Source organism: Amblyraja radiata, chromosome 22 (genome assembly GCF_010909765.2).
Source record: "Amblyraja radiata isolate CabotCenter1 chromosome 22, sAmbRad1.1.pri, whole genome shotgun sequence".
NCBI lineage: Eukaryota > Metazoa > Chordata > Chondrichthyes > Rajiformes > Rajidae > Amblyraja > Amblyraja radiata.
Genome location: NC_045977.1, coordinates 43,243,389 through 43,270,995, shown reverse-complemented (window position 1 = coordinate 43,270,995; position 27,607 = coordinate 43,243,389). Strand labels below are relative to the sequence as shown.

Sequence of the window (27,607 nt, the reverse complement as noted above, 5' to 3'; positions counted from 1 at the left end):
ACCACTCTCTGTGTAAAAAATATTTTTCTCATCTCGGTCCTAAAAGACTTCCCCCGGACTTCCCCAACATCGGGAATAATCTTCCTGCATCTAGCCTGTCCAACCCCTTAAGAATTTTGTAAGTTTCTATAAGATCCCCCCTCAATCGTCTAAATTCTAGCGAGTACAAGCCGAGTCTATCCCCTTTCTTCATATGAAAGTCCTGACATCCCAGGAATCAGTCTGGTGAAGCTTCTCTATACTCCCTCTATGGCAAGAATGTCTTTCCTCAGATTAGGAGACCAAAACTGTATGCAATACTCCAGGTGTGGTCTCACCAAGACCCTGTACAACTGCAGTAGAACCTCCCTGCTCTTATACTCAAATCCTTTTGCTATGAATGCTAACATACCATTCGCTTTCTTCACTGCCTGCTGCACCTGCATGCCTACTTTCAATGACTGGTGTACCATGACACCCAGGTCTCGTTGCATCTCGTTACATCGACGACTGCTTTGGGGCCACCTCCTGCACCCACACACAACTGATTGACTTCATTCACTTCACCACCAACTTCCATCCGGCACTCAAATACACCTGGACTATTTCCGACACTTCCCTACCATTCCTTGACCTCACTATCTCCATCGCAGGTGATAGACTCTTGACCGACATCCACTACAAACCCACTGACTCCCATGGCTATCTGGACTACACTTCTTCCCACCCTGCCTCCTGTAAGGACTCCATCCCCTACTCCCAATTCCTCCGCCTACGCCGCATCTGCTCCCAGGATGAGGTGTTCCTCACCAGGACATCTGAAATGTCCTCATTCTTCAGGGAACGGGGATTCCCCTCCTACACCATAGATGAGGCTCGCACCAGGGTCTCTTCCATACCCCGCAACACTGCTCTCTCTCCCCATCCCCGCACTCGCAACAAGGGCAGAGTCCCCCTAGTCCTCACCTTTCACCCCACCAGCCATCACATACAACAAATAATCCTACGTCATTTTCGCCACCTCCAACGTGACCCCACCACTCGCCACATCTTCCCATCTCCCCCCATGTCTGCCTTCCGCAAAGACCGCTCCCTCCGCAACTCCTTTGTCAATTCTTCCCTTCCCTCCCGTACCACCCCCTCCCCGGGCACTTTCCGTTGCAACCGCAAGAAATGCAACACCTGTCCCTTTACCTCCCCCCTCGACTCCATTCAAGGACCCAAGCAGTCGTTCCAGGTGCGACAGAGGTTCACCTGTATCTCCTCCAACCTCATCTACTGCATCCGCTGCTCTAGATGTCAGCTGATTTACATCGGTGAGACTAAGTGGAGGTTGGGCGATCGTTTCGCCGAACACCTCCGCTCGGTCCGCAAGAACCTACCCGACCTCCCGGTGGCTCAGCACTTCAACTCCCCCTCCCATTCCCAATCCGACCTCTCTGATCCTGGGTCTCCTCCATTGCCAAACTGTTCCTCCAATTTCCGGAAATTGGAGGAACAGCACCTCATATTCCGCTTGGGGAGCATGCATCCGGAGGGCATGAACATTGAATTCTCCCAGGTACATAAAAATGCTGGAGAAACTCAGCGGGTGCTGCAGCATCTATGGAGCGAAGGAGATAGGTAACGTTTCGGGCCGAAACCCTTCTTCAGACCGAATTCTCCCAATTTTGTTAGCCCTTGCTGTCTCCTCCCCTTCCTTAGCCCTCGAGCTGTCTCCTCCCATCCCCCAGCCCTCGGGCTCCTCCTCCTCCTTTTTCCTTCCTTCTCCCCGCCACCCCCTATCAGTCTGAAGAAGGGTTTCGGCCCGAAACGTTACCTAGTTCCTTCGCTCCATAGATGCTGCTGCACCCGCTGAGTTTCTCCAGCATTTTTGTGTACCCTCGTTGCATCTCCCCTTTTCCTAATCGGCCACCATTCAGATAATAGTCTACTTTCCTGTTTTTTCCACCAAAGTGGATAACCTCACATTTATCCACATTATACTGCATCTGCCATGTGGAACAGCATCAGAACTGCCCCCTCCATCGATTCTAAGTCGCGGCTCAAAACCTATTTCTACTCCCTAGCGTTTTTGAGTCCTTCTGAGGGGGCGCTGTAAACAGTTTATGTATGTATTGTTAGGTCTGTGTACCATTGTATGTAGCACATTAGTGCCTGCACTAATGTACAGCACTTTGGTCAACGTGAGTTGTTTTAAAATGTGCTATACAAATAAAATTGATTGATTGATTGAAATAGACAATAGACAATAGGTGCAGGAGTTGGCCATTCGGCCCTTTGAGCCAGCACCGCCATTCAATGTGATCATGGCTGATCATCCCTTAGAAATGACACCTGAACATAACTGACATGGTCTGAGGAAGGGTCCCAACCCAAAATATCACCTAACCATGTTCTCCTGCGTGACCTGAATTACTCCAGCACTTTGTGCATTGTTTTGTAAACCAGTATCCGCAGTTCCCTGTTTCTGCATAACTAACATGGGAACAGGTCAAATTCTTGGCAGGTCAGTTGCCAGATATTGGCATCAAATTCCTTGTTAAAGTTTCCCCCAAAAATGCAAATATACTAGAAGGCATAGATTTAAGGTAAGAGGGGAAAGATTTAATAGGAACCTGGCTGACAATTATTTTGCCCATACAGAGTGGTAGGTACATGACCAAAGTGCCAGAGGAAATAGTTGAGCCAGGTACAAGAACAACATTTAAAATACATTGTGGTAGGTACATGGATAGAAAGGGATTTAGGCCAAATGCAGGCGAATGAGTCATCTTGGTTGGCATGGGTCAGTTGGTCAGTTGCTCCTGTGCTGCATGAATCTAAGTCAGGTCAAGTAGACTTCATTGTCATATGCACGTATAGAGACTTGCACGACACACAAACACATAAACCACACTTAAGTTCTTCAAGGTAGTGCAACAATATGATTACATCTATGTGCTGGGCCCAGAACAGGTGGAAAGGGAGCAATGAAGAATTAAATAAAATGTTTTTAAATGATAGTGAGTCATAGAGCATGGAAACTTGCCCTTCTGTGCTAGTCCCACCTGCGCACGTTTGGCCCATATACTACTATACCTTCCCTATCCATATATCTGCCCTAATCATAGTCATACTGCATGGAAACAGGCCCTTCGGCCCAACCTGCCCATGCCGACCACAATGCCCCAATCTACACTAGTTCCACTTGCCTGTCTTTGGTACATATTCTTCTAACCCAATCCTATCCATGTACCTGTCCAAATGTTTTTTTTAATGTTGTGATGGTGCCCGTCTCAACTACCTCCTCTGGCAGCTCATTCCATATACCTACCACCCTTTGTGTAAAAACAGTTGCCCCTCAGGTTCCTATTAAATCTACTCCCCTCACCTTAAACCTATGTCTTCTTGTTCTTGGTTCCCCATACTCTTGGTAAAAGACGTGCATTTACCATATCTATTCCTCTCATGATCTATACACTTTTATAAGATCACCCCATCATTCTCCTGCGCTCCAGGGGATAAAGATCTGGCCTGCTTAACTCTCCCTATAGTTCAGGCCCTCGATTCCTGGCAACTCCTGGTAAATCTTCTCTGAACCCATTCCAGCTTAACAACATTTTTCTTATAACATCTTTCCTTAATGTTTTTTCATAGGAATTATATCAAGTCAAGTCACATTTATTCATATAGCACATTTAAAAAACAACTCTCGTTGGCCAAAGTGCTTTACATTTGTTATAAGAATAGCACAACAAAACAAACTACATACATATATACATGTAGTCCTCACTCAGAGGACGTCAGGAAAGGCTTGGGAGTATAGATAAGTCTTTAGTCTTGACTTAAAAGAGTCGATGGAAGGGGCAGTTCTGATGGGAAAGGGGATGCTGCTGTTCCACAGTCTAGGGGCTGCAACCGCAAAGGCGTGGTCGCCCCTGAGCTTATGCCTAGACCGTGGGATATTCAGCAACCCCAAGTCGGCCGATCTGAGGGGCCTGGAGGTGGAGTGGTGGGTGAGAAGACTTTTTATGTAGGTGGGGGCAAGCCCATTGAGGGCTTTGTAGACATGGAGGAGGATCTTGACGTTTATACGGAACCGCACAGGGAGCCACTGGAGAGAGGCCAGGATCGGGGTGATGTGGTCCCTTTTTCGGGTGCCCGTCAGGAGTCTCGCTGCACGTTTTGGACCAGTTGCAGGCGGGACAGGGAAGATTGGCTGATGCCAGTGTAAAGGGAGTTGCAGTAATCTAGGCGGGAGGAGATGAATGTGTGGATGATCTTTTCCAGGTCATCAAACTGGAGGAATTGTTTTATTTTAGCTATCGTCCGAAGCTGAAAGAAGCTAGCTTTTACCACGGCATTGACTTGTTTGTCAAATTTCAGTGCTGAGTCAAATATCACGGCAAGGTTTTTGACGTGAGGTTTGATTAGTGGGGTAAGGCTTCCAAGGCTGCCTGCTATCATTTAGATTGAGTCCGAGGGGCCGAGAAGGATGACCTCAGACTTACTCTCGTTTAGTTGGAGGAAGTTCTGGGTCATCCAACACTTTATATCCTCGAGGCAGTGGGTAAGGTTAAACAGATTTGATTGGTTTTTGGGCTTCAGGGGGAGATAGAGTTGGGTATCGTCTGCGTAGCAATGGAAGGAAATGCCGTGCCTTTCAATGACTTGGCCTAAGGGGAGCATATACAGGGAGAAGAGAATGGGGCCAAGGATGGAACCTTGTAACCAATTCCCAAATATACTTACTGTTCCTGAGAGAAGATTGGTCATGTAACTATAGAATAAGACCAGCTTAGGATTGAACTCTTCGTATACTGTACATTCTTCAGCTATAAAGTGGAAAAAATACAATTGGCAAGATTTTTAATTGAAGGATAAAATTCACAGTAGACACAATAGCATCAAACAAAATTGCATTTGTTGAGGAAGATGCCTTCTGGAAATTCCTCTCTATTTTCCCCACTATAAATAAGCTGCCAGTCTAAGTCAGACCACACATAGGGTTCTTCCTTATGGAAGGAATATGATAAACGTAACAAACTCAATAAATGAATGAAATGAATGAAGCAATATATTTATATAATTATTTCACTGTTCCACATCACATTTTTAGCCCCCCCCCCCCCCCCAGGAATTCTGGAATGAGAACAGTAACAAGAATGATTTGCAATTCAGGTAGTGATGATGCAATATTTTAACATGTGTAAACAAAATTCAAATCTAAGGTTCCATGGACGGTAATTATTCTTCAAAGAAATGAACACATTTTGGAGGTTTGTTGGGAAGATCTACTCGAGCATGTTATGCATCAACACAAGATATTGTTGTCCACCATTAGAGGAAAGCCGGGACATTGACCCTAACGTTCGTTTCTTCAGTACTGTGGATGCCAATCTACTTTCAATTATGATTGCAAATTCCCTTTGCTAATCTGCAAATTGGAAGTTAGGGCATGGTGCACATACAACAGAAACACACAGAATGATCAGCTAGCCACATCAGTTTTGTTATAGATTGATTTGACCTAAACAGTACAAGGAAGAGTTTCGATAGTTTGTAGCAAAGATACCAATGCTGCAAGAAAATTCCAGAAGCACAAATCCTATTTGCAACCTTCTGGGAAACAAACTGAATAGAAAGTCAAGTGCATTAGCTCTTGATCTACAGTTACAGATTTGACCCAAGACCGTCTGCCCCAAGAATTATTTGCTTCTTTCTAAGACTGCGTTTGTCTATATACCAAACACATAGCCTTACATGGATAGGAAAAGGTTGGAGGTATGTGTTCATAAGTGGGCAGAGTGGGACTTGCCTAGATTGGTCGGCATGGACAAGTTGAGACAAAGGACCTGTTTCCTTGCTGTATGACTATGACTCTACCTGTAAGTTAACTTACAATGATTTGTACACAGGGCAGCCAGTTCACCCTGAAGATTAATATATTTTAATCTCACATAGTTTCAAATATACTCAGCTTTTTAAGTTTTCATTCCAAAATAAATGACTTCTATCTATATACAACTAAAACGCTGATCTTGTGCTCTTCTGGTTTTGCGTTTTTTTCTATTTGCTCAAAAACGGTACACAATAGCGCTACGATTTTTTGCTACCTTACTCACCATTCTCCTGTGCTGCAAGGGCAACAAGTTTTGTTCCGATCGATGGTATATTTTTTAAGTTATTAAGTTTTAAAAATCTTAAAAACTGCCACGCAGATTGGTCTCCTCTCCTGTCAGTTGCCTGGACGGCGACACCCCTCCCTGCACCACCGCCGCACTGATTGGCCGGGTCCGCTGTCAGTAACGGGCAGCGCCTGACTCGCCCGGCAAGGAGAATATAAAGCTGAAGGAGCGGAGTGAGCATCACTAACTCTCCACTGGTTGGAGCTGCGTCCGCAGGCGCCTTTGAGGTGCCGAGCCCACTTCACGTCCTCCGTGGTGCCCAGCTGCGGGCGCCGTCAGCCGCTTCGTCCGACCCGGGCTTCTATCCACGAGGCCCTGGCCGAGGTTCTACGTGGCGATCCAGGAGGCATTGAGACCGCGGCGGTGAGGCCTCATGACGACGGGGCCACGGCAGCTGTGGGGCCTCGTGGTGGCGGGGCCTTGCAGAATTTCAAAATCCACGGAGAAATCTATCTCTTCCTCTTTTTTCAGTTTTTTCCTGTCTCATGTCTGGTCGTAGAGGTGGGGGAACAGAAGGAGAGGAGGCGGGAGTGGGGAATAGAGGGAGAGAGAGTGGGGAGATTGAGGGAGCTGAGGGGCTTGGGATGGAGAGGGGGGAAAGTGGGGGAGGTGAGGAGGGAAGGGAGTGGGAGAGGTAGGGAGTGGGGAATAGAGGGAGACGAGGGCAGTGGGGGAGGTGAGGAGGGATAAAGGGGAGGGATAGGGGGAGGTGAAGAATGGGTGATAGAGGGGTAGGGAGGGCAGAGGAGATATGGAGGGAGGGACTGAGGGTAGGGGAAAGGAGAGGGAGAGATTGGAAGAGGGGGGGAAGAGGGAGGGTGAAGGTGTGCTGGGGGTGAGGGGAAATGAGCTGCGCCTGTTCAGTTGGGGGCTCTGCGTGATTGGTGGAATGTTGCGTTGGGGGAACGGGTGTGTGGTGGAATATTGCGTTGGGGGAGCAGACCCAACGGGTCTACACTTAGTCTAGTTATAAATAAAAATGCTACGTCCTCACACATAGGCTTAGCCTGTCTGCATCCCCTTTGAGTCTCCTCACAGCCCACAATACTAAACTTTGAATCATCAGCACATTTGGAAACATTACACAGGATTCATTACCTAAATCACTGATATATATCTTGAACTGTTGGGCACCAGCACCACACCATCCCAATGTGAAAATGATCACAATTTGTTTTAAACTTTGTCTGTTAACTGTTCCCTAATCCAAACCATCATATTAATCCCAATGTCATGTGCTCTAATTCTGTTTGACAATCTTTTGTTTTGGTGTCTTATCATAGGCCTTCTGAAATTCTAAATACATAAACAGGTTAGCCCTTAGCTGTCCTGCTAATTACAAACTTTAAGAAATCTATTTGTCCAGATTTGTCACACATAACTTTATTTTCTTCTCTGTGTTGATCATTACTATATTCTAAGTGCATGGTCACTATTTCCTTAATAATAGATTGCAGGAAGTCATTCAACAATGCATATCATTAGTTGATGAGTCATGGAAACACAATGATTAAATACATTTGCAATCCTTAACTTTACTGTACATTAATTACCTATGGCAGAAGAGGTATCACGGGTGCTTGTGGTGTTAAGAACTCCATGGTCTGCAATGATCATTGGAAGTGTAATAAAAGTAAACATTAATATGAAAATCACAAAATTCAGCAAAACCAGAAAGCTGAGGAAGGAGAAATAAGATTGGATTCCAGTGCCAAATTTGCCTGAAAGATAAAAAGAAAAAAAGCTATAAAACCAGATAACAACATTTTCAATAAGAATAGATAAACTCAAGCCTCTTCTGCTTTTCAATTGCACCTGGACTCCATTTACCTGACATGGTCCTTGTTGTTTAATATCCCAAACTGACAAAAGTCTACCAACTTCCAGATTATTTATTTATTTAAATTTATTAAGCATGACTCAGTGGAATACAAGCCCCATCTTATAACTAAAATCTTTGAGCTGCAGTAACATTCAGTCAATCTGTACGACATCATATCTGAGGCCTATACATCTTTCTTGTGATGTAATGCCCTGCTCTGAGCATGGGTCTCCTGATGCAATCGCACTGGAGCTTTGTACAAGTATAACCTCCATTCCTTCAACTTCCCCATTCTATTTTTCTATTGTCATATGAAGCCGTCTACCAGCTGTTAGTGATGTATGCACACAGAGACCTCACTTCCCTGCTCGTGAACAGTTCTGTTTCCAACAACTAAGAACATGTGGCTATCCAGAGTTCTTTGCTCCCCAAGAGAATAATCTCATTCAAGAAAGTGGGTAAATGGACTATTAGATGAGGCCTGCTAATGATATTTTTGCAATGTGGTTTTCTTCAAAATATTAACATGCATTATTCTTATCTTAACTTCAGCTCTTTATGGTGATCCTGATGGTGACCAACAGCAGGTCCACCTCAAAACAAGGTGACATAATTCCTCAGGTAATGTTCCATAGAAACATTCCACAGTGAAAGGCATCCTTCCATCTGTGTCTGATGCAGAAATCTCAGAAACCGTTACTGGCACAAATTAAATTAAATTAAATTAAATTTCTTTATTTATATAGCACATTTTTAGTCAACTTGCATTGACCCCAAAGTGCTTCACATAATTACATTCACACACACAGGCAAAGGTGGGTGAAGTGTCTTGCCCAAGGACACACACAGGGAAAGGTGGGTGAAGTGTCTTGCCCAAGGACACAACGACAGTATGCACTCCAAGCGGGATTCGAACCAGCTACCTTCCGGTTGCCAGCCGAACACTTAGCCCATTGTGCCATCTGTCGTCCACCTTGCCATCTGTCGTCCACCTCAAGTGCTTTCCCGGCTTGAAGCGGCCAAATTAGGCATGGCATGATTCAGACCAGATATTATTCAACCACATTCTGATCCAAACAACAAAGTAATTTGAAGATATAGACCCAAAATACTGGAGTAACTCAGCGGGACATGCAGCATCTCTGGAGAGAAGGAATGGGTGATGTTTGAGGTTGAGACCCTTCTTCAGACTCAGACCTCGACCTGATCCGATTCAGGTCTCGACCCGAATCATTCCTTCTCTCCAGAGATGCTGCCTATCCCGTTGAGTTACTCCAGAATTTTGTGTCCATCTTCGATTTAAACCAACATCTACAGTTCTTTCCAAAACAAACTCATTTGCATGTGTACTGCTAAAGACCCAATGGTCGACAACGGAATTTTTAGAAAAATGTCAAATTCACAACATAATACCACAAGATAACTGTTTCACCAAAATACACTGAAGCAAACAAACATTTGAATAACAAATGGTTTGGGCTCAATTGCTTAGTTATTTGGGAATTTTAATTTCCTCACCTTCTATATCATGAATATCTTTTCTCCACGGATCTAGTCTATCTACATTCTCCTTGGCTCCTTGAGCAAGTCGTCTCCATTTCAATTTTTTAAATATAATGTTCTGAGTTGCGAACGAGGAAATTTGAATATCTTGTTTCGCTCTAATAAACAGTTAATGTAAATAAACAGTAAAGTTAAAATAATAAATATGTTAATATGCACAAAACCAGAGAGAATGTTCTTATTGTGAGTAACAGGATTGGTTAAGCTTGAGCATTGGCTCTTTGCCATGACACCCAGGCTGAGAAAGTTCTCAGAACTGCACTCCACGTTGTGGTAATTTCACTGAAGACATTGCAGAAAACTCGATTAACCGCATCAATTGAAATTAGAGTGGAAAAACAAGAGTGGCTCCACAGGAATTGCCCATCCTATATTTTACGTATTCACTTCTTCTTGCGTATGGCGTGCACAGCCTAAATTTGTGGGACAACTTGTTCTATTTGACCTTATTTGATTGTGCACGCCAGGTTGATTGCATTCGTTGAAACAGGGCGGACCACGTGAAGATTGCAATATCCCACCCCACGTATTCACTTATTTCCATTGATGGACTGCATTGATCAGTGGTATCCTGTAGATCGAAAATCATTGTTCAGGTAACAGAAATTAGTCCTTACAGAACATGCAAATCATAATCCAAAATTTGAGATATGGAATTTATATGGAAAAGAAGTTAATAAATATTTTTTCACCTTGCATTCCTTGACACATGCGCACCTGATGTAGCTTCACTTTGTGGAAAATTGCGATTATGGACCTTTCTGCAGTGATGTAACCCCTCCCGTCACTATCATCTTTCTTTCAGAATTTTATGTGTAATTTATGCAGAATTTGTAATAAGGTCAAAGTCTTTTATTTAAAAACAATGCATCTTCCATTTAATGTGGGAGAGAAGCACAAGAGTGGCAGGAGATGAAGAGCCCGAGTACACTCTAACATGCAAGTCTCTACATTTGACTGAATAAAATTCCCACAAGAGTAAATGTTAGAAATATGAAATATATAAAGAGAATGAGACCCAATGAAGAATAAAGTGTAGTAAGGAATAAACTGGGATTATAATCTTTTGCATGTAGTAATCCAATCGAACTAAAATAAAAACCCTATCTATTAAATGTTTTGTGCAACAACAGAATTCTAGTTGGTAGGCAAACATAGTTAATTGTTTCAATTCACACTTACATAATTGAAATACCTGTAGTTGAAAAATATTATTTATATACTTATGTATAGTCATATTAATTATCATTCTTAATCAGCAAGAATCTCTCCCTATTACAATTGTTTCTCCAGGTCTCAGAGTAATCACATAAATTAATTTCTACATTTTATTCATATTCGTCCCCGGGTGTTGTACCTCTTGTGAACAGGTTCACCCACTTAGAAGCTGTCGGGACAGAAGAGGTGTTTACACTGGGCGGCGGACTGGCTTGTGATGCGAATAGGGCTGTTGAGCCAAAACCAAAAAGGCCTAAGGCAGGCAACGCCATTGTAGTGGGAGACTCCATTGTGAGAGGTACGGACAGGGGTTTCTGCGGCAACAGACGGGATGCGAGGATGGTGTGCTGCCTTCCTGGTGCCAGGATCCAGGATGTCACGGACAGAGTGCAGAAAATCCTCAAGGGCGAAGGTGAACATCCGGAAGTGGTAGTGCATGTCGGCACAAACGATGTCGGAAAGAAGGGGATGAATATTCTGCAGCGTGACTTTAGAGAGCTCGGAAAAATGCTGAAAAGCAGGACCTCCAGGGTTGTTATCTCCGGTTTGCTTCCAGTTCCTCGTGCTGGCGAGAGCAGGAACAGGGAGGTACGGGACCTGAACGTGTGGCTGAGGAACTGGTGCACGGGGCAGGGATTTAGATTCTTAGATCACTGGGATCTGTTTTGGGGTAAGGGGGAACTGTACAAAATGGACGGATTGCATCTTAACAGGTGTGGGACCAGCATTCTGGCAGGCAGGTTTGCCACTGCTACACGGGTGGTTTTAAACTGAATAAGGGGGGTGGGGTGTCGAATGGGCTAGTGGAGGATGGAGTTAAAGGGAAAGGGTTTCTTAAATGTGTGAGCGTAGAGACAGAGGGGTGTAAAATGAGGGTAGAAGCAATAGGTAGCAAGGTGAAAAGTAAAAGTGGCAGGCCGGAAAATCCAGGGCAAAAATCAAAAAGGGCCACTTTTCAACAAAATTGTATAAGGGGTAAGAGTGTTGTAAAAACAAGCCTGAAGGCTTTGTGTCTCAATGCAAGGAGCATTCGTAATAAGGTGGATGAGTTGAATGTGCAGATAGCTATTAATGACTATGATATAGTTGGGATCACGGAGACATGGCTCCAGGGTGACCAAGGCTGGGAGCTGAACATCCAGGGATATTCAATATTCAGGAGGGATAGAGAGAAAGGAAAAGGAGGTGGGGTAGCGTTGCTGATTAGAGAGGAGATTAACGCAATGGAAAGGAAGGACATTAGTTTGCAGGATGTGGAATCGGTATGGGTAGAGCTGCGAAACACTAAGGGGCAGAAAACGCTGGTGGGTGTTGTGTACAGGCCACCTAACAGTAGTAGTGAAGTTGGAGATGGTATCAAACAGGAAATTAGAAATGCGTGCGACAAAGGCAAAACCGTTATAATGGGTGACTTCAATCTACATATAGATTGGGTGAATCAAATTGGCAGGGGTGCTGAGGAAGAGGATTTTTTGGAATGTATGCGGGATAGTTATCTAAATCAACATGTAGAGGAACCAACGAGAGAGCAGGCTATTTTAGACTGGGTATTGAGTAATGAGGAAGGGTTAGTTAGCAGTCTTGTTGTACGTGCCCCCTTGGGCAAGAGTGACCATAATATGGTTGAGTTCTTCATTAGGATGGAGAGTGACATTGTTAATTCAGAAACAATGGTTCTGAACTTAAAGAAAGGTAACTTTGAGGGTATGAGACGTGAATTGGCCAAGATTGACTGGCAATTAATTCTAAAAGGGTTGACGGTGGATATGCAATGGAAGACATTTAAAGACTGCATGGATGAACTACAAAAATTGTTCATCCCAGTTTGGCAAAAGAATAAATCAGGGAAGGTAGTGCATCCGTGGATAACAAGGGAAATCAGGGATAGTATCAAAGCGAAGGATGATGCGTACAAATTAGCCAGAAAAAGCAGCATACCGGAGGACTGGGAGAAATTCAGAGACCAGCAGAGGAGGACAAAGGGCTTAATTAGGAATGGAAAAATAGATTATGTAAGAAAACTGGCAGGGAACATAAAAACTGACTGCAAATGTTTTTAGAGAGCTCGGAAAAATGCTGAAAAGAAAGAGATTAGTTAAAACAAATGTAGGTCCCTTGCAGTCAGAAACAGGTGAGTTGATCATGGGGAACAAGGATATGGCGGACCAATTGAATAACTACTTTGGTTCCGTCTTCACTAAGGAAGACATAAATAATCTGCCGGAAATAGCAGGGGACCGCGGGTCAAAGGAGTTGGAGGAATTGAGTGAAATCCAGGTTAGCCGGGAAGTGGTGTTGGGTAAATTAAATGGATTAAAGGCCCCAGGGCCAGATAGGCTGCATCCCAGAGTACTTAAGGAAGTAGCTCCAGAAATAGTGGATGCATTAGTAATAATCTTTCAAAACTCTTTAGATTCTGGAGTAGTTCCTGAGGATTGGCGGGTAGCAAACGTAACCCCACTTTTTAAGAAGGGAGGGAGAGAGAAAACGGGGAATTACAGACCAGTTAGTCTAACATCGGTAGTGGGGAAACTGCTAGAGTCAGTTATTAAAGATGGGATAGCAGCACATTTGGAAAGTGGTGAAATCATTGGACAAAGTCAGCATGGATTTACAAAAGGTAAATCATGTCTGACGAATCTTATAGAATTTTTCGAGGATGTAACTAGTAGCGTGGATAGGGGAGAACCAGTGGATGTGGTGTATCTGGACTTCCAGAAGGCTTTCGACAAGGTCCCACATAAGAGATTTAATTTACAAACTTAAAGCACACGGCATTGGGGGTTCAGTATTGATGTGGATAGAGAACTGGCTGGCAAACAGGAAGCAAAGAGTAGGAGTAAACGGGTCCTTTTCACAATGGCAGGCAGTGACTAGTGGGGTACCGCAAGGCTCAGTGCTGGGACCCCAGCTATTTACAATATATATTAATGATCTGGATGAGGGAATTGAAGGCAATATCTCCAAGTTTGCGGATGACACTAAGCTGGGGGGCAGTGTTAGCTGTGAGGAGGATGCTAGGAGACTGCAAGGTGACTTGGATAGGCTGGGTGAGTGGGCAAATGTTTGGCAGATGCAGTATAATGTGGATAAATGTGAGGTTATCCATTTTGGTGGCAAAAACAGGAAAGCAGACTATTATCTAAATGGTGGCCGACTAGGAAAAGGGGAGATGCAGCGAGACCTGGGTGTCATGGTACACCAGTCATTGAAAGTGGGCATGCAGGTGCAGCAGGCAGTGAAGAAAGCGAATGGTATGTTAGCTTTCATAGCAAAAGGATTTGAGTATAGGAGCAGGGAGGTTCTACTGCAGTTGTACAGGGTCTTGGTGAGACCACACCTGGAGTATTGCGTACAGTTTTGGTCTCCAAATCTGAGGAAGGACATTATTGCCATAGAGGGAGTGCAGAGAAGGTTCACCAGACTGATTCCTGGGATGTCAGGACTGTCTTATGAAGAAAGACTGGATAGACTTGGTTTATACTCTCTAGAATTTAGGAGATTGAGAGGGGATCTTATAGAAACTTACAAAATTCTTAAGGGGTTGGACAGGCTAGATGCAGGAAGATTGCTCCCGATGTTGGGGAAGTCCAGGACAAGGGGTCACAGCTTAAGGATAAGGGGGAAATCCTTTAAAACCGAGATGAGAAGAACTTTTTTCACACAGAGAGTGGTGAATCTCTGGAACTCCCTGCCACAGAGGGTAGTCGAGGCCAGTTCATTGGCTATATTTAAGAGGGAGTTAGATGTGGCCCTTGTGGCTAAGGGGATCAGAGGGTATGGAGAGAAGGCAGGTACGGGATACTGAGTTGGATGATCAGCCATGATCATATTGAATGGCGGTGCAGGCTCGAAGGGCCGAATGGCCTACTCCTGCACCTAATTTCTATGTTTCTATTCATCCTTTACCAACCTATCCCTTTGAAGGGCCTACAGATATTCATTATTTAATACCACAAATGAAACTTCAATATGGTCTTAATATAATAATTCTGATTCTTTATTTTGTTTTTTGTACTATATTGAGTTGTTTATTTAATTTTAGTTTTTTATGTTTATTATATTATCTATTGAGAACTTTGTTTACAAACTTGGTATGCTGCTGTATGTAAACATCTCATTCTTTTGTTTTGATACATATGACAATAAAACACTCTTGACTCTTTAATCGTGAATATTAACTTAATTAATATTTCCAGGTGAGGCAGAGGTTCACCTGCACCTCCTCCAACCTCATCTATTGCATTCGCTGCTCTAGGTGTCAACTGCTCTACATCGGTGAGACGAAACATAGGCTTGGCGATTGCTTCGCCCCAACACCTCCGCCCAGTTCGCATTAACCAACCTGATCTCCCGGTGGCTCAGCACTTCAACTCCCCCTCCCATTCCGAATCCGACCTTTCTGTCCTGGGCCTCCTCCATGGCCAGAGTGAGTCCCACCGCGAATTGGAGGAGCAGCATCTCATATTTCAGTAGTTTACACCACAGTGGTATGAGCATTGACCTCCAATTTCAGGTAGTCCTTGCTTTCTCCCTCCTTCCCCTCCCCTTGCCAGCTCTCCCACAGCCTATTGTCTCCGCCTCTTCCTTTTTTCTTCCCGCCCCCCCACCCCCACATCAGTCTGAAGAAGGGTATCGACCTAAAACGTCACCTATTCCTTCGCTCCATTGATGCTGCCTCACCTGCTGAGTTTCTCCAGCATTTGTCTACCTTCGATTTTTCCAGCATCTGCAGTTCCTTCTTAAACATTAACTTCATTAAAGTCATTTCACAATTGTCTGTTCCACTGATCACTGACATTTTCCAAAATAATGTTTGGAGTTTTACTTCTATCCTGCAAGAAATTTAAATCATCCTAACATATTTATGATTGTTTATCTCAGCTGTTTTCTTTTTTCTGTACATAACCTATTTCTTATATGTTCACAGATTAGCTACAGCCGTTTAAAAATTGATGTACTAGATCTATGAACATACAAAAAAAGATGGAAGAATAAATTGTACATCATCTGTTTCTGATTATTATGCTCAATTGCAGCATGCTCATCCACTGCTAAATTTGTGCTTTATTAATATTCAATATGATTGTGCCATCCAATAGTAGTTTGCTGACTAACCTGATGTTCTTCTTCTCTTGAATACTAATGGGAAAGTCTCGCAATGGTCTGTCGACTTGTTCATTTTCATCTCCCACTGATTCTCCTCTCTTTAGTGAAGTCCTGGATGGATAGCTGAGGATGCTTTTCCGTCTGATTGTGGATGGCCCTCTCACCAACGTCTGATAGCTAGGCAATTCATGCAAGAGTGGATTGATGGAGAAATAATTACCTACAAATCAAGGTTTAAAAGAATCTAGTAAGATAATCAATACATGGAATTACACCCATCCACACAAGTGAAGAATATCCCATCACATTCCTGACTCTTGCCTTGTGCATCATGTAAACCCTGAGAGAGTCAGTCGATGCAAGGTCTCCAACCTGTTGTGTAGTCACAGAAAATGAAGAACAAAAGGTACCAGAAATCTAAAAGTCAAAATGCTGTAAACAGGCAATCTGCACCAATGGAAGGAGTTAAGATTTCGGGTCCAAGATGCTTTGTCAGAAGCCATTGTGTAGCTTGTAAAATAAAACATGATTGGTGGTCACAGCATTTATGGAATTGGTCTTGTTTAACTCTGATCACTGTGATGTTGATGGTGAGGGATTTGATGATGATAATACAGCTGCTTTTCAAGGCAAAGTGACTGGACTATCTGGTTGGTTTGGGTCGGGTGGTGCAGGATCGGGCTTGTTCTCAGTGAGTGGCACCAAACACGGCATAAAAACATAAAAACTATCTTGTCGCCAGAGCTCATCTCCGACAGAGCGAAATTATTACGGTGTCTACATAAACGTTGGCTCCCTCGGTGTCGTGGTTCAGTAGAAAACACTCAACCCACTTCACTTTGTTGGCCAAAAGTTGTGAATCTGAAGTGAAGTGAAACAAGTGAACGTTTTCCCCGTCAGGCGGGCGGAGGCTGCACTGGTGATGTACCGGTCCTGGGGCCACCCCGACCCCTGACCCGGGGCCACCCCGACCCCTGACCCGGGACCACCCCGACCCCTGACCCGGGGCCACCCCGACCCCAACCCGGGGCCACCCCGACCCCTGACCCGGGACCACCCCGACCCCTGACCCGGGACCACCCCGACCCCAACCCGGGACCTACCCGACCCGACCCGGGACCACCCCGACCCCAACCCGGGACCAGCCCGACCCGGGACCACCCCGACCCCTGACCCGGGACCACCCCGACCCCTGACCCGGGGCCACCCCGACCCCAACCCGGGGCCACCCCGACCCCTGACCCGGGACCACCCCGACCCCTGACCCGGGGCCACCCCGACCCCTGACCCGGGGCCACCCCGACCCCAACCCGGGGCCACCCCGACCCCTGACCCGGGACCACCCCGACCCCCGACCCGGGGTCACCCCGACCCCTGACCCGGGACCAGCCGGCACCCCGACCCGGGACCTCCCCGACCCCAACCCGGGGCCACCCCGACCCCTGACCCGGGACCACCCCGACCCCTGACCCGGGGCCACCCCGACCCCCGACCCGGGGTCACCCCGACCCCTGACCCGGGACCAGCCCAACCCCAACCCGGGGCCCAGCGCGGATCTCCCAGCCGCGCCCGCCCCGGTGATCGAGAACCTTCGGCGGCCCCGGGACGATGGCGCCGCGGTCCGACACCGGCCCTCACTCACCCGTCTTGGCGTCCCTCGGCTGCCGCTCCTCATTCATGATGTCGCCGCCGCCCTCCCTGCCCGGCACACAGTGCGCGCTCCCGCCGCCGCCCGGTACACAGTGCGCGCTCCCGCCGCCCTCCCTGCCCGGTACACAGTGCGCGCTCCCGCAGCCGCCCGGTACACGGTGCGCGCTCCCGCCGCCGCCCGGTACACAGTGCGCGCTCCCGCCGCCGCCCGGTACACGGTGCGCGCTCCCTGACCCTCCTGTTCCCGCCCGCGGCTCCGGGCCGTCCGCTCCACACTCGCTCACTCGCTCACTCGGCCTGAGGCGCCGCTCCGCTCCGCTCCGCCCCGCTCCGCCCTCCTCGGTTTCTCCATAGTCCCTCCCTCACACACAGGTTGTCATGAACAAAGATCGTGTCATGAGGACATGGAGATGGAAACCAAAGGCTCCTCTAGTATATTTGATGGGAACGAGCCTCAGTCACGTTGGAGGCGATGTTCAACCATTGCCATCACCAGCTGGGCCAGACTTACATCATTGCACAGGCATGGCATTTCATGACAGCTCCCTCACTGCCGACCTGCAGTGTCCCCCAGCTACCTTGGCCAGGTGACACACCAGAAGGTAGGCATCAATGCCAGTTGGTGCCACATTGGTGAGGCCTGTTTCCACATATTGTTGTGTGGCATCAATGAGATTCCACTGTACAGCATCTAGTAACTGGGAGTGTAACCATGGCATGGGTGAGTGTGCTCCCTGAATAAGCTGTGGGACATGAAGTGGTGTTTGTGGGGGACTGGGTCGGAAATGGGGTCATGAGCTACAGAAAACCAGACTGCATTAACATTATTCCATCCTCCAGCTCCAGTACTTACCAAACGGATTGGTTTTGAAGCACAGACACCTCGCATCTGCTCTCTTGTCTGAGCACGGTGCTGCCCCTGCTGCAGAGCTGAATGAGGCATGAGATCAGGTTCTGTATCTTCACTCAAGTTCAAGGGGGATCCGTCTCCTCATCAGAGGGAACAGTTGATTGACGTGCAGGATGCTTTTCCTGCAGGAGAATTATGAGCTGATCATGGATTACGTGTCTGACGTGCCCATGAGTGGGTCTCGCTGCTCAGTACAGCCAGCTGCTTGCTGGTGGCTTCATATTATGGCAGAGGAGCCCATGCATCAGAGATTGATCGCTTCGGATGAAACTACAAAGAAGCAGAAAGCAGTGGCCTGTGCATCCATGCAGTGTCATCCCAACCAATATGTCCGGCTGGATTGCTGCCAAGTCATTGCAAAGAATTGTGCACCATGCCTCCACATTCCTCAGTTTACACATCCTCTTGTGAGAGAATTGAGATGGACTCCTCTCAGCTCCTTATCATCTCCTGGTCAGGCCAGGCAGCCCTGACATTGCTCCAGACATTAATAATGGAAAGCAAGCACACAACAGATGAATTAACAGGTGTTTACCATCAGTCCTCACTGGAGGATATAAATAACACCCCAGGCTAGAAGAAAATAGGGAATTAGAACACAGGGTGAAATTTTAATCATCAAGAAAGAAAGAGACAAAGTGCTACAAGGAGTAACTCAGCACCATTTCTGGAGAACATTGATATGTGATGTTTCGTGATTCAGGCAACCTGTCTGAAAAAAAGTCCCGACCCAAAATGTTGCCTATCCGCGTTCTCCAGAGATGCTGCCTGACCCGCTGAGTTACTTCAACACATTGTGTCATTTTTTGTAAACCAGCATCTGCAGTTCCTTGTGTCTGCAATCATCAGGAATGTGACTCTGGGATGTGAACAAATTGTTGGAACTGCAAGTTATCCTTGGTCTCAAAGGAAATGCCTGATGTGAGAGTTGATGCATTGATTTTATTTTTACAAAATTCATGGGATTTGTGGAAGGTTCCATTAGATTAGAAAATTGTATATAACTCCTATTGCCAAAAAAGAATGGAGACAAAATCAATGAAACTATAAGCCAGTATTAGTAGTAATTATCAAAGATATTATAACATTTGAAAATTCCAATATGATCATGTACTGTCAATGTGCTTTAATGATACGGATGTTGTGCTTGTCCAATTTATTAGAGTTCTGTGGATTACAGGGAACCTGTGGATTATTACATTTAAATTTCCACAAGACTGTTGATAAAGTGTTGTGTCAAAGGTTATTGCAGAAAATAAAAGCTAATGATGTAAGAGGTAATTGTGGACGGATGGTCGGTTAACCAACAGGAAACAGAGGGTTGGCATAAATGGGTCTTTTTCCTGTTGGCATGATTTAATGTGTGGTGCCCCACAGGGACTGATACTAAGACCTCAGCTTTCTACTATTTATATATTTCTGCGGCAACAGACGGGATGCGAGGATGGTGTGCTGCCTTCCTGGTGCCAGGATCCAGGATGTCACGGACAGAGTGCAGAAAATCCTCAAGGGCGAAGGTGAACATCCGGAAGTGGTAGTGCATGTCGGCACAAACGATGTCGGAAAGAAGGGGATGAATATTCTGCAGCGTGACTTTAGAGAGCTCGGAAAAATGCTGAAAAGCAGGACCTCCAGGGTTGTTATCTCCGGTTTGCTTCCAGTTCCTCGTGCTGGCGAGAGCAGGAACAGGGAGATACGGGACCTGAACGTGTGGCTGAGGAACTGGTGCACGGGGCAGCGATTTAGATTCTTAGATCACTGGGATCTGTTTTGGGGTAAGGGGGAACTGTACAAAAGGGACGGATTGCATCTTAACGGGTGTGGGACCAGCATTCTGGCAGGCAGGTTTGCCACTGCTACACGGGTGGTTTTAAACTGAATAAGGGGGGTGGGGTGTCGAATGGGCTAGTGGAGGATGGAGTTAAAGGGAAAGGGTTTCTTAAATGTGTGAGCGTAGAGACAGAGGGGTGTAAAATGAGGGTAGAAGCAATAGGTAGCAAGGTGAAAAGTAAAAGTGGCAGGCCGGAAAATCCAGGGCAAAAATCAAAAAGGGCCACTTTTCAACAAAATTGTATAAGGGGTAAGAGTGTTGTAAAAACAAGCCTGAAGGCTTTGTGTCTCAATGCAAGGAGCATTCGTAATAAGGTGGATGAGTTGAATGTGCAGATAGCTATTAATGACTATGATATAGTTGGGATCACGGAGACATGGCTCCAGGGTGACCAAGGCTGGGAGCTGAACATCCAGGGATATTCAATATTCAGGAGGGATAGAGAGAAAGGAAAAGGAGGTGGGGTAGCGTTGCTGATTAGAGAGGAGATTAACGCAATGGAAAGGAAGGACATTAGTTTGCAGGATGTGGAATCGGTATGGGTAGAGCTGCGAAACACTAAGGGGCAGAAAACGCTGGTGGGTGTTGTGTACAGGCCACCTAACAGTAGTAGTGAAGTTGGAGATGGTATCAAACAGGAAATTAGAAATGCGTGCGACAAAGGCAAAACCGTTATAATGGGTGACTTCAATCTACATATAGATTGGGTGAATCAAATTGGCAGGGGTGCTGAGGAAGAGGATTTTTTGGAATGTATGCGGGATAGTTATCTAAATCAACATGTAGAGGAACCAACGAGAGAGCAGGCTATTTTAGACTGGGTATTGAGTAATGAGGAAGGGTTAGTTAGCAGTCTTGTTGTACGTGCCCCCTTGGGCAAGAGTGACCATAATATGGTTGAGTTCTTCATTAGGATGGAGAGTGACATTGTTAATTCAGAAACAATGGTTTTGAACTTAAAGAAAGGTAACTTTGAGGGTATGAGACGTGAATTGGCCAAGATTGACTGGCAATTAATTCTAAAAGGGTTGACGGTGGATATGCAATGGAAGACATTTAAAGACTGCATGGATGAACTACAAAAATTGTTCATCCCAGTTTGGCAAAAGAATAAATCAGGGAAGGTAGTGCATCCGTGGATAACAAGGGAAATCAGGGATAGTATCAAAGCGAAGGATGATGCGTACAAATTAGCCAGAAAAAGCAGCATACCGGAGGACTGGGAGAAATTCAGAGACCAGCAGAGGAGGACAAAGGGCTTAATTAGGAAAGGAAAAATAGATTATGAAAGAAAACTGGCAGGGAACATAAAAACTGACTGCAAATGTTTTTATAGATATGTGAAAAGAAAGAGATTAGTTAAAACAAATGTAGGTCCCTTGCAGTCAGAAACAGGTGAGTTGATCATGGGGAACAAGGATATGGCGGACCAATTGAATAACTACTTTGGTTCCGTCTTCACTAAGGAAGACATAAATAATCTGCCGGAAATAGCAGGGGATCGCGGGTCAAAGGAGTTGGAGGAATTGAGTGAAATCCAGGTTAGCCGGGAAGTGGTGTTGGGTAAATTAAATGGATTAAAGGCCGATAAATCCCCAGGGCCAGATAGGCTGCATCCCAGAGTACTTAAGGAAGTAGCTCCAGAAATAGTGGATGCATTAGTAATAATCTTTCAAAACTCTTTAGATTCTGGAGTAGTTCCTGAGGATTGGCGGGTAGCAAACGTAACCCCACTTTTTAAGAAGGGAGGGAGAGAGAAAACGGGGAATTACAGACCAGTTAGTCTAACATCGGTAGTGGGGAAACTGCTAGAGTCAGTTATTAAAGATGGGATAGCAGCACATTTGGAAAGTGGTGAAATCATTGGACAAAGTCAGCATGGATTTACAAAAGGTAAATCATGTCTGACGAATCTTATAGAATTTTTCGAGGATGTAACTAGTAGCGTGGATAGGGGAGAACCAGTGGATGTGGTGTATCTGGACTTCCAGAAGGCTTTCGACAAGGTCCCACATAAGAGTTTAATTTACAAACTTAAAGCACACGGCATTGGGGGTTCAGTATTGATGTGGATAGAGAACTGGCTGGCAAACAGGAAGCAAAGAGTAGGAGTAAACGGGTCCTTTTCACAATGGCAGGCAGTGACTAGTGGGGTACCGCAAGGCTCAGTGCTGGGACCCCAGCTATTTACAATATATATTAATGATCTGGATGAGGGAATTGAAGGCAATATCTCCAAGTTTGCGGATGACACTAAGCTGGGGGGCAGTGTTAGCTGTGAGGAGGATGCTAGGAGACTGCAAGGTGACTTGGATAGGCTGGGTGAGTGGGCAAATGTTTGGCAGATGCAGTATAATGTGGATAAATGTGAGGTTCTCCATTTTGGTGGCAAAAACAGGAAAGCAGACTATTATCTAAATGGTGGCCGACTAGGAAAAGGGGAGATGCAGCGAGACCTGGGTGTCATGGTACACCAGTCATTGAAAGTGGGCATGCAGGTGCAGCAGGCAGTGAAGAAAGCGAATGGTATGTTAGCTTTCATAGCAAAAGGATTTGAGTATAGGAGCAGGGAGGTTCTACTGCAGTTGTACAGGGTCTTGGTGAGACCACACCTGGAGTATTGCGTACAGTTTTGGTCTCCAAATCTGAGGAAGGACATTATTGCCATAGAGGGAGTGCAGAGAAGGTTCACCAGACTGATTCCTGGGATGTCAGGACTGTCTTATGAAGAAAGACTGGATAGACTTGGTTTATACTCTCTAGAATTTAGGAGATTGAGAGGGGATCTTATAGAAACTTACAAAATTCTTAAGGGGTTGGACAGGCTAGATGCAGGAAGATTGCTCCCGATGTTGGGGAAGTCCAGGACAAGGGGTCACAGCTTAAGGATAAGGGGGAAATCCTTTAAAACCGAGATGAGAAGAACTTTTTTCACACAGAGTGGTGAATCTCTGGAACTCCCTGCCACAGAGGGTAGTCGAGGCCAGTTCATTGGCTATATTTAAGAGGGAGTTAGATGTGGCCCTTGTGGCTAAGGGGATCAGAGGGTATGGAGAGAAGGCAGGTACGGGATACTGAGTTGGATGATCAGCCATGATCATATTGAATGGTGGTGCAGGCTCGAAGGGCCGAATGGCCTACTCCTGCACCTAATTTCTATGTTTCTATGTTTCTATGTCATTGACTTGAATTAAGGCCAAGGTATGGGTAGTAAATTTGCTAATGTAATAGGTAGGTTATGAAGAGAAAAGAAAGAGTTTTTTCTGTGGCTGATAATTGGAAATATATTGGGCAAATCTCCTCCTGAGGTCCATCCTATTGAAATGAAGAACTTGATGATTACTTAGTAAATGAAAAACAAAGATGTAAGTTACTGAAACAAAGAAACTATAGCTACAGTGTCAAGTCATAGAGCTGTACAGCACGGAAACAGGCCCTTCGGTCCACCTTGTCTACTATGCTAACTTGGTTGGCATATAGGGCTAGTCCTATTTGCCTGCATTTGGCCCATGGCCCAATAAATCCTTCTTATCCATGTTTTCTGTATTTTACGTAAGGAATGCATATTTTTTGATATTTTTGGCCTGAATTTGAACATATACTTAGTTGACATCAACTTCAGAATGTGTACCTTCATGTGCTTGACTATAAGTATACATATAGTTATATCAGGTTATAGCAGATACATTATACATTGGTACACATGACAATAAACTAAACAACATCATGTGAACCGCCTGTAAGAAGAGACTTGGATTGTAAATCTGCCCTTCTCTGGTACAAAGATTTGCATCAGTACTCTGCCGGGTTATTTTTACTTGCAGTTGTGTGTTTTCTTTTAACAATGTTCCCCATTGGCTAATCTAATGATCATAATTGCTAACCAAATGGTTGACATTTAGAGATATGGACTCATTTTGTATTCTATTAAATACTTACTTGAATGCTTTGCAGTGTTTATGCATAGGCTTATTCATTAACAATTGAAATTAATTCCTGAGGTCAGTATGTGTCTCGTGCTTTAAAACATTTATCTCAGTTAAATTTAAAACCATCTTTAGTGCCTACGTGATCCATTTCAATATATCAAATGTTATCATTTGGGTTTGAACACAGCTGACGTGACCTGCTCTTGTGCTCACCTCCTGTGTACTTTGTGGCCATGTGCCTCGTGGCCACCTCATGGTCTCCATTCCACCACTATCCTTGAGGTCGAACACCATTTAGGGCTAATGACCAGAGCCTGGATGATACTTCCCGAGGCCAACCAGCACCACCTTGGTGCCCTCTGTCAGCCTATTTCACTGTTTAATTTAATTATGTTTAGAGATACAGAGCAGAAATAGGCCCTTCGGCCCACCAAGTCCGTGACGACCAGCGATCCCCGCACACTAACACTCCCCTACACAAACTAGGGACAATTTAAACGTTTTACCAAAGCCAATTAACCTACAAACCTGTACATCTTTAGAGTTTGGAGAAAAACCAGAGCTGATGGAGAAAACCCACAGGGAAAACATACAAACTCCATACAGGCAGCACCCGAAGGCAGGATCAAACCCGAGTCTCTGGCGCTGTAAGGCAGCAAATCTACCACTGCGACATCCCCTTTTAATGCTTCCAAATATTTCTGATAAAATGTAAGTTCGATCCTGACTTCCGATGCTGTCTGTGTGGAGTTTGCACGTTCTCCCTGTGACCGTGTGGGTTTTCCCCGGATGCTCAGGTTTCCTCCCACATCCCAAAGGCGTGTGAGTTTGCAGATTAATTGGCCACTGTAAATTGCCATTGTGTGTAGGAAGTGGATGAGAAAGTAGGATCACTTAGACTAGTGTGAACAGGTCTTAGGTGGTCAATGTGGACTTGGTGGGCTGGTCCTAATATGTATCTTTAACTAAGCAAAGCTAATGGGGCAATCTACATAAAGACTAAACGTTAACAAATAAAAATAGAAATTGTGTTTGAAAATACATTTAAGTATTACTTTATAATATGCAGTTACAAAACAAAATAAGCTACAATTTAACTGAAATTATATATTTTATTAAAAGTGGCAACATAAATTTTGTTGTGTGGACATGCTGGCTGTGTTTTGTGAACTTTGAATACATTTCTTGGTGATTTTTGCCGGATTGTGCAATTTACTTAATATCTCGAAGCACTGTTCTACCTGAATGACCCGTAATTCCATATTCTATTCCTGGGGACATCGTTTTTCGCCTCAGTCCGAGTACACGTTCGGGCGATTAACTGTGTCAGGTGAGTGGGATGGACGGCTGGTTCCGGGAGGAGGGGATTTCATCACCATTTGTTTCCATGGAGCCAACATCGCCACGTTAAAACTTCAGGGAGAATGCAGAATCGACCATAAACGCGAGTATGGAGAATTGCCGATAAAACAAGCCGGTGTTCTATTTCTCTTTTGCAGCAGCGGGAATAGTTCAAGTGCAGTAGTTTGGTGATTAACTGGTATGTTGATTTGCATTCTCCTTCATACCATTGCTTAATTTATTTGAATTACTGTACATAGTTACAATTAATCATTTAGTATTTTTCTTGTGTTTACCCTGATGTAAATACATATTTATGGTTTTAAATCTGTCGCCTAAAAACCCGCATTGAGAAAAGAACAAAGCAGGCAGTTGAAAGATTTCTCTATTTCGGTTCTAATTGGGAAGATTTCTGACCTCCATTCACAGTCACGGTGAGAACCACTTGGGGCTTTGAAGGAAAGATCACTTTTTATCTGAGTCAATTTCCCTCTGGCAATCATTAAAAAAAAAAAAGTAGCAAATCCCAGGATGAAAATTGTGATGTTATGCCTTGATGATTTAAAATGTTTACATTTTGTAGCTTTGAAAGCGAGTGTTTATGAAGCAACGGCGATGCAAAACAAAAACTCAGAAAATGAAGCAGTGTTTGTGGAAAGGGAGGGAGCCAAGATCCTTCAAATAAAGATGTGCAGAAAGATAGAAAACATTACTAATAAATTTATTTAGCGAATGCAAAGTCCTTTAGCCAAGCAGTTGCCTCTTGATCTGCTGTATGAAGGGTGACAAGTCCTCCTTTGAGTCTTTGTTGAGGGCATGCTTCAATGATGTGTTGCATTGTTTGCTGCTCTCCACAAGCACACCATGGGGTTGGACTGCTGCCCCATTTGTGAAGGCTGGCCAAGCAGGGGCCATGTCCAGTCCTGAATCTATTCAGCGTCGTCCACTGCTTCCTTGGGAGATTGGTGCCATACAGATGTTTATTATGCTTTTGATAAACTCAATATGCTGGAGTAACTCAACGGTCAGGTAGCATCTATGGAGGAAATGGATAGGTGACTTTTCAGGTGGGGACCCTTATTTAGACTTTGTTCTGCTTTAACAAGTTTCTTTAATTATTAAATTAATACTGTTATAACATTAGCTGATGTCAGTGTTGCAATTATTAACAGAGTCAAAACGCTGTCTTGCAGTCCCTCCACACAAATACAGCTTGGAGGAAGGCAGCAGTACCAGTGGGGTGGGTGCTTTTCTGGTGAGATGTTAAACTAAGAACCTTTGATGTCAAAGATTCCCTGCCAAGAAAACACAGGAATTATTTTCAGCACCCTGGCCAACCTTTCTCTCCCCCCCCCCCCCCCCCCCCCCCCCCCCCCTAATGCAATTGAGACACATTATGACATTATCATTTACATAGTATGCAGTCTTTTATATTTTGCAAGGATGATTAGACTTTAATTGGATTTAATTGGTTGTAAAGAACCTTGGAACTTTCTGAAAACAGTTTTATTTTGTCAGTTGAAGTATTTAATTTTCTCGTATACTTTAAATTTTTGATTTTCTTTAAATAAGGTCTGGTACCTGCCTCTCTCAATGTTATGATAAAACATCCCATGTTCCAATAAGCCTCTGGAAAAAGAATTGCAATTTTGCTTCTTGATTTTGGCCAATGATAATCCTTACTCTCTGTCTACTTCTGAGAGGGTCATCAATTTATAAAGAAAACAACCTTTTACCCAGGGCTTGCAAACATTCTCCCTTATGTTCTGACAATGAAATGCAAGATGAAAGGTAATTCATCTGAAATGTTAGCTTACGTTCTCTCTCCACAGATACCGCCTGACCTGCTCATATTTCTAGCATTCTGAATGTGTTGAAGATCAATAGTAACCTATTCTGAGAATGTAAAAAAACCAACAATTTTCCTTTTATGAAAAACGTTCATGGTGCAAAAGAAGAGTGTTATCAACCAAAGGGGTCAAGGAAAGAGCGTTCACGTTGCGGCCCTGTTTCCCCCAATCTTTCCACCACCACGCACAAGAAGCACAAGAAGCACAAGAAGCGACAAGACAGACACCCATTGTA

General features: G+C 44.8%; 2 protein-coding genes across 3 annotated transcripts in view; one reads left to right on the top strand and one right to left on the bottom strand.

Annotated features, from left to right (window-relative positions):
* tmc7 (transmembrane channel like 7) overlaps positions 1-17,828 on the bottom strand; it is a 47,413-nt gene extending 29,585 nt beyond the window's left edge. The window contains exons 1-5 of the mRNA XM_033041217.1: positions 17,504-17,828; positions 15,871-16,081; positions 9,490-9,632; positions 7,703-7,870; positions 4,714-4,796 (exon numbers count right to left, since the gene is read on the bottom strand). Coding sequence (XP_032897108.1) covers positions 4,714-4,796; positions 7,703-7,870; positions 9,490-9,632; positions 15,871-16,081; positions 17,504-17,540 — 642 coding nt within the window. The 5' untranslated portion in view covers positions 17,541-17,828. The remainder of the gene's footprint in view (positions 1-4,713; positions 4,797-7,702; positions 7,871-9,489; positions 9,633-15,870; positions 16,082-17,503) is intronic.
* A 7,731-nt stretch (positions 17,829-25,559) lies between these two features.
* The window catches only part of tmc5 (transmembrane channel like 5), a 62,531-nt gene continuing 60,483 nt past the window's right edge, over positions 25,560-27,607 (top strand). For both annotated transcript variants that reach the window (XM_033041216.1, XM_033041215.1), the window contains exon 1: positions 25,560-25,721. The gene's annotated coding sequence lies outside the window, so the exon portion shown is untranslated. The remainder of the gene's footprint in view (positions 25,722-27,607) is intronic.